Source organism: Andrena cerasifolii, chromosome 1 (assembly GCF_050908995.1).
Source record: "Andrena cerasifolii isolate SP2316 chromosome 1, iyAndCera1_principal, whole genome shotgun sequence".
In the NCBI taxonomy this organism is placed as follows: Eukaryota; Metazoa; Arthropoda; class Insecta; order Hymenoptera; family Andrenidae; genus Andrena; species Andrena cerasifolii.
In genome coordinates, this window is record NC_135118.1 from 13582015 (window position 1) to 13591947 (window position 9933).

Sequence of the window (9933 nt, forward strand, 5' to 3'; positions counted from 1 at the left end):
TTTATTAGTGTCGGCCAATTAGTATGTTCAAACGAAGGAATGTTTCGCAAATTTAAAGAATATGTTAAACCACAGAATATTAAACTACGTACAGGTTTCTCACGAACCAAAGATAAACTGGTTTAATATTCTTCAATTTTATAATAGCTCGCGATGTAGATATGCGTAATGCGAGACGTAGCTGTAAATAATAAGAATTGGCCTTCGATTCTTCTTTTTTTAGCGTGCAATCAAGGAAATTACTGTGCATTCCTGTATATTGCCTATCAATGAAGAGCGTAGGTTAACTGAATAAATTATTCACGCCACGGTAAGAGTCAAAACATTCACATCCGTCATTTGGTCTACTTATCAACGATTATGACAGTAGTTGTTACCAGAACTTGAAAAACCTAGTACTCGTAACCGTTATTAACGGTAATGCTCTGTTAATATATCGTTTGCGTAATTCAGTGGAAGACTATAATAATTAAACATTCGTCAAACAAATTTATATTAACACGTGTAAGTACGAAATTATTAATTCAATGCTTTCTGTAGTATGGCATAATAGGGCAGCTGGATTTGAATATTACACGGACTCTGAAAAATGAATATTAGACGTAGATTGATTATTGTTAACACATAGAATGTATATAATTTAATAAACTTGTATTTTTAGTAAGACACTATTTCGTTTTACAGCTGCAGTTTGGAGATACAGAAATAACTGACAGGAAAATGCTGTAATTAAAAGGCGAATTCTCGAACGATTTGAATTATTAAATTTATATAGTGTCAAGGCGATAGTGTTTTTGAGAAATATGGCTGCGTTCAACATGCTACTGCATTTATACGTATTCGTCTTTGCTAGCTTCTTATCACTTGGAACTACTGATGAAAATATTCGAAAAGAGGCTGTAAATAAGTATCGTTTACCAGATGACACTATACCAATACATTACAACATTAAATTAGATTTACACAATTCCACTTTCGATGGTGAAACCGAAATTTACTTGAAAGTGCGGAGATCTACATCGACTGTTGTGCTGCATTCGAAGAACCTTACAATAGACGAAGTGACGACGAATATAAGGAAAGATAATAATACAATAAAGCCAAAGGAACATATTTACGACGATGCGACGGAAATGTTAGGTCTTCGGTTCGAAGATCCTCTCGAGGCAGGAGTTTACATTTTGAAATTTAAATTCACTGGTGCACTAGCTGACGACCTTTATGGAATTTTTAGATCATTTTACGAGGATGAAGAGGGGAACGAAGTGTGAGTAAACGTTACTTGAGAGTTAACGAAAGTTAAAAGCACTTTTCTCCTTCTTAATTGCCACTTATTTAATTGCCTCATCGTGAATGACGATATTAGTGCACGATGTCAGACGGGTTTTTCTTTACAGGCGCTTCGGTTCATCTTTTACTTTAAGAAATACAAAGTGATTCATAACCACTTTTTTTTATTATCTTAATACCTACATGAAAGGTGTGGAGAAAAACAGGGAATGTCACAAAACAGGGTTATGGAAAAAATTAAGCGTTAATACTTTAATGAAATTAATTGTCTTATATAATTTTCATCTTAAAGAATTTCTTATTTTACCTTGACGATAGAAGCTTATGCTTAGGCAAAGAGCGAGGACATTCCGTATTTTGCTCCAGTGCAGAGTGGACATTCCCTGTTTTTCACCAGTATACCAAATCTTCGACGTTATCTTAGGGGGGGATTTAAACTTTACAACCCTTTGTGATTCGACGGTTCCGTGGCCCCAGTTGCCACCAACAAAATTTCCAGTTTTCCCCTTACCCTTCATACAGAATTAATCCTATAAAATTATCTCAAATTTTTATTAACAGCAATTATTAATTTCAATTCCTGTCATGTGGTTTATCTATTTGACTTGAATCGATTACATTCCTACTAAATGATTCAAGTAGAAAAATTGAAACCGAAGTGGTAACTTTTATAGGCCGATTATAATGACACATTTCCAACGTACGTATGCTCGTCGAGCTTTTCCTTGCTGGGACGAACCTGCTCTGAAAGCGACGTTTAACGTGTCTTTGAAACATTATCCTGATTACACGGCGCTGTCAAATATGCCTGCTTACATGATGGAACACGACGAAAAGGATGGAAAGAACTGCACACACTTTCAGACCACACCAATCATGTCGACCAACATTTTGGCTTTCGGTGTAGTCGATTTCCCTCACGTTTCCAATTCGAACGACACGATTAGAGTATGGGTCAGGAGCGGGGAAATCAATGATACAACTTATTTTATGCACGTTATAGAGAAAGCCACCGATGAGTTGACGCGATACCTAAATAGCACGGTTCGTGTCCCAAAAATGGACCATGTCGTTATCCCAGATTATTCTGCTGGAGCAACCGAGAACTGGGGCATGATCATCTACCTGTAAGTAGGAAACAAACGAATTAAGAGGGGAAGCCACTGTGAAAGTCTTTTCATCCCGATTTTTCTTTTGGTGCAGCTTCATAATATTTAGGGTCTCAAAAATATACCCTCGTAATATGAAAGTTAATCTCAAAAAATTCTGGCAGCTGCGGAAGGTTTTGTACAAGTAGCGCAACGCTTAGAATCCAGTGCCCGCATAGGTGACTTTGTGTCAATCGCCCGAAGAATTTTTTATGTTCAAGAATCCAAATGAATCTAATAAGAGAGATTAGATGTATCTGATTATGACCTTATACATTGTTTAGAACTAGGTACAGCTATGTGCAGCTGCGATCTTCGAGTTGCAGAAATTAACTTCTGTTAAAACTTAAAAACGCGATTACCTATCTCGAAACGGCATTTTTCAAACTGGACGGATTAGTAATTCAGTGAATATTTATCGGACTCGCTTGAATTTTTCAGGGAATTTTCGTAATAAAATTATCTTCAGTTAAGCGTACAAGTGTATAATATCGAATAATTCATCTAATCGTAACATTGAATAAACAGGTTGATTTTTTTATACCTTTTCTTCCAAAGTTCGCCATTTCTTCAGCAATTAATATTTTGTTAAATCTGTACGCTTAACTGAAGCTATTGTAATATACTTTAAGAGGCCGTTCCAATTTTTCAATTCAGAGCAAACGTTGAAAAGTTACACGACCGCCGTTTTGCAAATTCTTTTGCAGAGCCCAATGCTATCGTATGCTGTGGCTATACTATCCAAAAAAAATTTCAATCTAGAAGCATAAAATAGTAGGTAAATATATGTATTTTCAGTTGGTAATACAGATTTTTCGTAGAAAGTTACATATTTTCATTATAAAAGAATGCCTTGAAAGTTGCCTTTATTTTCGACCGTCACCGTGGCTTCCTCCCTTGAATGAAACATTTAACAGTGAATCAGTGACGAGAACGCAAGTTGTATTTCACCATCCAGGCGATAAGAAAAGTCTTACTTATCGAGTTGTTAAAATAATACTAAGTGGCGTGAGTAGCACTTACAATTTTCTTGAAACTCAATTACTCTGTTTATCTAATCTATCGCGTTGAATTTAAGTGAATGATATAAATCGAATGAACGTAACACGTTAGTACCCATGTTGTTACTCTTGGCAATTCTCTAAAATTCGGAACCTTATGAACTTAAAAGGCCAGCAAATAGTTGGATCTAAGCACGAATCCCGTTGAATTTTGAGAATTTTCTTGTTTCCCGAATCAGGGTGTATTTAGGGATGTTTTATTACACTAAAGAACTTGGTTAATTGGCTGAATTGAAATACGCACTGCTACTAAAAGCTCCACGCGTAAAAGATTCTAATATTCACTTGTAAGAAGATTGAGAATTCTTTGAGAAAGAGTGCAATAAAATCATAAAAACAGTAAAGGGTGAACGCAATAGTGCGCCAGAGTATTAGGAGCCAGAGCTTAGTGAAGCACTAGCTTTAGTACTCGGTTTCGCCCGAAATTTAGAATCCGATTTTATAAAAAAAAATATATTTTTTTTAGTTTTTTTTTTGTGAAAATAGTCACATTCATCTGGATTAGTCAGGCATAATGGGCTGAGGCACATTTCGTCATCCCAAAGTTTATCGTTCGATAGTTTTTAGGCGACAGACAAACACACAAACATACGAAACACTTTCTGCTTTATATATTAAGATTTTATATATATCTAAAAAAAAGTAACAGATTAACGCTGTAAGTAGCGCAGGGTTTTGAAAAATGCCTCTTCAAGTCGATCAAATTTTTTCCCAATCGACAAAATGAATTCCAAGCTTGGTTTCGCTTCGGAATAAACATTCGCGGATTCACGGGCAATGCTTCCAGTGCTTTTGAGAAAATATCGAAACGTGAAAACGCGCCGACGCCATTCAAAGTGCGAAGTGTGAAAAATACGTTTGGTGACATGGATCTTGAGGATCGTTCGGCACTTAAGTAGGACTGAAGTATCTTATGCTCTATCTCTTGTCTCTTCGTGTGAATCGTAGATACATATGTACTGTTAGAACATATAGCAAAGTACTCGGATCACCCTCAAGTGGTGTACATAAGGATACATGTATCCTTGAGGATACAACATGTTGAACGTGTGTCCCCTTGTCATCTACAAAGTTCATAGACCCAAAGCATTTACCTAGCTTGATATTTGAAGAGCAGGACTTGATATTGTCCAAAATCTATATTGATTGTACCTCTTTGTTTTTGATTTGTCACACTCGAGAGCGATGATATCTTAGCCAGAGGACTTTATACGAGCCTCTTCGTGGCTTTGTTCGTGGATCTTACTGTGCAAATCCATCACGATGCTTTTCTTTTTCAAATATTCAGAGAGTACGCTGTTCCACGCAATTCCGATTTAACGCAGATTAGGATGCAGAAAACAATGACTGTCACGCACGAAATTGCACACCAATGGTTTGGGAATTTAGTGAGTCCAGCTTGGTGGAAGTATCATTGGTTAAGCGAAGGCATGTCTACGTACCTGAAATTTTACATCACCGACAAGGTAATGCGCGTTGTGTATCGCAGTTTTAATATTCCGTGGGAGTAGTGACGATTGCTGTGTCCTAATATTAATTCTAGATGTTCGAAACGTGGACACTAATGGACAACCTTGTACACACACAAATACTCTTTTTCTCGACGGACGACAATGCTGATGTTACTCACGTAAATCGAGACTTCACTACTAATCAAGCCAGACGACACAGCGATTATTTCACTGTGTACAGCAAACGTAAGGATAATTGGGGTTGTATAAAAGTCGAAGTACGAAGTGTTTCCATAATTTCTTTCAGCGGCGATTCTTTTCTGGATGCTGTCAAATATGGTCGGCGAAGACGTTTTTCGAGCTGGTTTATTGAGCTACATCAACGAACAGTTAGTAGTTACACGTATATTTTTTATTTTCTGGTCTCGAAAAAATCGGCTTGTAAGAAACTATTCAAATAATCAAATAGACGTGATAAACACGACGAATCAATTAAAATTTGTATCGTTTCGGTAATTTTTTAGAGCCCGTTGTATCGCTTCTTCTGTATTGTCATTGGCACGTAGAACATTTACCGATTGAACAATAATTTAATTTTGGCACTTAAATTCTCAAGATCGCTTCGTATTGTTACAGCAAATACAGCAACGTTACATCGAACGACTTATGGGAAGCCATGCAGAGCGCGTTGAACCAGTCGAACACTACTGGGGGGAATTTTCAGGTGAAAGAAGTGATGGACACCTGGATTGAACAAACTGGATATCCACTAGTGACGGTGACACGAAATTACACAACAGGTGACATCACGATATCTCAAGAACCATCGCCAGCAGACACCGATAAAACGCAAAGGAAGTGGTGCATTCCCATAAATTATGCAACTGCATCAACGCCGGACTTTTCAGCGACTAAACCTATGCGATGGTTGAAGCAAAACGATGACAAATTAGTAATCCAGGGAGTCGATGTTGATGACTGGATAATTGTCAATTTACAGCACACTGGTAAGTGCTTGTATATAAACGTAAACGATTATGCTCTATTGGTAGTTTAGAATCTTGATGTTTAATATTTGATAAATGATTAAAGGGGCATTGAAATGATCGGGAAATGATATGCTAATAATAGAAGCACAAGTATCCATTCCTCGTTCATAATCGAAACAACCTTATCGCATCAAATAATCTTTCAAATCCCCTGTTGCACAGTGTTTCTGGCCGTTTCGAAACGTTATTGCGAAATTTTCGAAGTTTTTTACTAGTTGCCGAAGAACTTAGAGTTCTAGGAGCATAAACCTAAGCAACGATTCCATATGTGTGCACTGGTTCTCAGTTACGTTTAGATTACACAAGAAATTTCGTAATGCTAGGTATATTAATCGTAATTAAGCGAGCCACGAGTGGAGTAGCAAATATGGAAGCGCGGTTTTGTTCAGTTCACATTTGACATACAGATTTCAAGTATCCTCTTCCTGTCATATGACAACAGGTTATTTCCGGGTGGACTACGATTCTACGAACTGGGAAAAGATCGCACAGTATCTAAATACAGAACATTATAATAAAATTCACCCGGCGAATCGTGTTCAACTCTTGAGAACAGCTGTCTACTTGCTATCAGTGAAGAGGCTTAGCCCCACGATTTTTCTCCAACTTGCTAATTATTTGCGTCGTGAAGTGGACCCTGTAGTATGGAACGGTGCACTCGAAATAATCGACAACGTGAAACACAGCTATTTGAAGAGTCCCAGAGGGGCTGCAATTTTATCGGTAAGATTGAATACTCTCTATTGTTTACGTCAAATAAATGTTAAATATATTGATGAAGGTATTCAGTCGAAAATACGAGAACTGATTTGAATGATAACACAAAGCGCATCTTACTAGGATTCAGCGTATCATATGTTTAAATAATTTCATCATTCATATATCTTTATTTGCAAATATTAATCTTTACTTTCCACGATTGGTAGCAAAGTAACAGAATTTATAAACAACAAAACTTGAAAATGTTATGCCTTTTCTTTTCTGCGATATATAAGTTTTATATACTTATGTTTCTCTAATCTTGATTGACAGTTAAAATCTTTCGAACGTAGCTACAGTTCCACGCCTTTCTTTTATAGGTGAATGAAGCGAAACATAGCAAGAATTTATTTTTACATGTTATATTATCCTTGCACGTGGAACGAACTCATTTCAATGTTAATAAAAGGATACTAGAAATCCGTGTGAGGACTTCCCCTTGAGGAAAAGATTTTTCTGATCAATGTTTCTGATTTAACTTCAATTCATCCTCCTATTTCACGCGTGAGGGTGTCCACCCATCTTAAGGGGACCTTCCGCTCTAAAGCCCCCCAAAATAGGTGATTTTTAGGAATTAATTAAAGAAAAACCACTAGATATAATTGAATGGGACTTCTTGCATTGTATTGAGCATATCTTAAATTATAGAAATATATTTTTTGTTTCATAATTAATCATTGCAGACGGCACTGGGGAGTCGTTAAATTCAAGGTGTCAAAAAATTAATCCAAATCGGCGGGATCTTTATCTCGAAAAGTTATTATCCGATTCCAGTGAAACTTTTTTTATTTTGAAGAATATACTTCTGGCTAGGGGGGAAACCGGAAAAATTGCAAAAATGAAATTTTTTAGAAAATAACGACACTAGAAGTTTCAAATCACTTTTCCCCTATATTTTTCATCCTTTCAACGCCTTTGAAAATTATAAATTTTCAATTTTTTGTATTTTTTCTCATGTATCCCCTAGTCAGAAGTATATTCTTCAAACTAAAAAAAGTTTCAGTCGAGTCGGATAATAACTTTTGGAAAGACAGGTCCCACCGTTTTGAGAACACTGTTTCGAGAGAAACGCGTTTAAAGTTTTACGTGGGCGCCGAGTGGCCCATGCATTTGCTGCTACTCAAATGCTTGTAACTTCGGGAATTTTACGAAATTCAACAAATCCTTTTGAACACGCATTCCTAAGAGGTTGAACATTCGAAAAATGAAATAAAAAAATCGACTTATAAACCGGAAGGTCCCCTTCAGAAATAAACTTTTACCTCATGTACGCTATGAACACTTTACAGCCGATGATCCTTCGTTTAATGAACAATTATATGGAAACAATTAATTACGACGAGCTTTTACTCAAGGATGGTTACCCCAAGTTAGTGACATTAAATGCATTAAATTTGGCCTGCCAGCTTGGTCATAGTACCTGCCAGGAAAACGCTGCAATTCGATTAAATGCGTATATCAGTGATCCAGCAGCCAATGGGTAAACCCAAAAAAATTTTATTAATCTCTAGATACACTAGTTTAATCAACTCTGATCTCTGATCTTCCTAACACTGAAACAAATTCATTTTCACAAGCAAGTAGACAGTTATCGTGGGAATTTTATTCTTCCCCTGTTATTCGAAAGACACGAGACAAAGGAAATTTATTTTATAGAATACCATCCGACGCAGAATATTGGATTCTCTGTATGGGGCTGGTAAATGCAAATCGATCGACGTGGGACGCGTTGTTTCAATTAAAAATGCAGAATCTACACGAATCACTGAAATTCCTCAGTTGTGCAGGGGACCCAGATATCATTGCACATTACTTGTCTTTATCGCTGATGACAAACGCCTCACTATCGAGGTTTATTGAACCGAGCCAAGTTCTATTGGAACTTAACACTGACATACCGGCAAATATAGACGCGGGACTAGATTTCGTCACGCGAAATTTTGATAAGATCGCTAATCTGTAATTATATTATACATATCACGTAGATTCGTGAAATTGATAGAAGAATTCTGACTGTTTGCAAGAAATTTCGTTTGGGTGTCACTAATTCACACTTCTGATTAATGTGAACACACACCATTTCTCTGAGAATGATGCTTTCGTGAGAATCATTCTCTCGGGAACGTAGAATTCGGGTGTATATATTAAAAGTGACTCTTCTATCAAGGAAACAGGAAGATACAGTAAAAGAAAATGAATATTTAAATGATTCGTCGCGTGGAAATTTTTTTACCCGATGTTTTAATTGTTCTCCGCAGTACAGACCAGGCAGAAGGTGTTTTAGATAAGCTTATCTGGAAAATCAACAGGATGGATCAATTGGATAAGGTTTAATACTATACACTAATAATGTTTTTGTCGTTGCCATTACCGCCTGAATTCTACGGATTAAATAAGGTATAATCGATCGACGACTCGTTTCAGCTAAAGACGTTTTTACGAGCGAGAGGAATTAACAAGGATTCATCCATACACTACCGCAAAACAGCTCTGAAGGCAATCGAGGTGGAGATCGATCAAATTTCAAGTTGGTTAACAATAGCTGCAAATCAAAACATTACGGTTACACCTCTGCCACAATGAAAGTAACGAATCCTTTCCAAATTGTTCTGAACGAATTTTTTAAATTAACTATGCGCGCAATACATTTCACTGTTCTTTTGTGCAGAACACAGTGGAATTGATGGAGCAAATGGGATTAAATCGACGATGTGACTTTTGTTTAAGACAAAAGTGTTGAAAATTGAAAGGGCGTTTATATTGTCGTAAATATTCAGTTTAATGGGATATCAACAGCGGATGTTTATGTTTCCGTGTAGAAATTCAGGTTAATTGTTTTAAAAAGGCTTTTTGTGAATTCTCTGCTATGCGTGTAAGCTTAGTGTATAAGATGAATTATAAACGTAATTTTGTATAAATTGCCATGGATTTATGATCAATAAACGAATGTGTTCCATATGTAACTACGTGTTTATATATTTCAACCAATTTTATTTGAAGCTGAAAGAATTTCGTTTTTATGGTAGAATAATACAAGAATAAACGAGAAATCATTTTATATCTGCCTTATGATTTTTAAGGATTAATGAATCATTTTTTAGTAATACTGGCAAAGCGGTTGATTAAAGTTCACAGATTAAGTTCAAACATCATGTCGCAAATAATACAGCTACAT

General features: G+C 36.3%; 1 protein-coding gene across 2 annotated transcripts; it reads left to right on the plus strand.

Annotated features, from left to right (window-relative positions):
* The first annotated feature begins 343 nt into the window (after window positions 1-343).
* On the plus strand, window positions 344-9714 carry LOC143372656 (aminopeptidase N-like). Of its 2 annotated transcripts, none has more exons than XM_076819120.1 (14): window positions 344-504; window positions 685-1267; window positions 1965-2417; window positions 4788-4965; window positions 5043-5196; window positions 5258-5339; window positions 5587-5957; window positions 6442-6722; window positions 8048-8238; window positions 8415-8717; window positions 9017-9086; window positions 9183-9343; window positions 9427-9610; window positions 9641-9714. In XM_076819120.1, the coding sequence occupies exons 2-12, from the start codon at window positions 804-806 to the stop codon at window positions 9339-9341; spliced, it is 2706 nt and encodes a 901-aa protein (XP_076675235.1). In that variant the 5' UTR covers window positions 344-504; window positions 685-803; the 3' UTR covers window positions 9342-9343; window positions 9427-9610; window positions 9641-9714. The 2 variants fall into 2 exon arrangements, with proteins under 2 accessions (XP_076675235.1, XP_076675244.1); XM_076819129.1 differs by having other exon boundaries at window positions 356-508.
* Window positions 9715-9933: the final 219 nt, after the last annotated feature.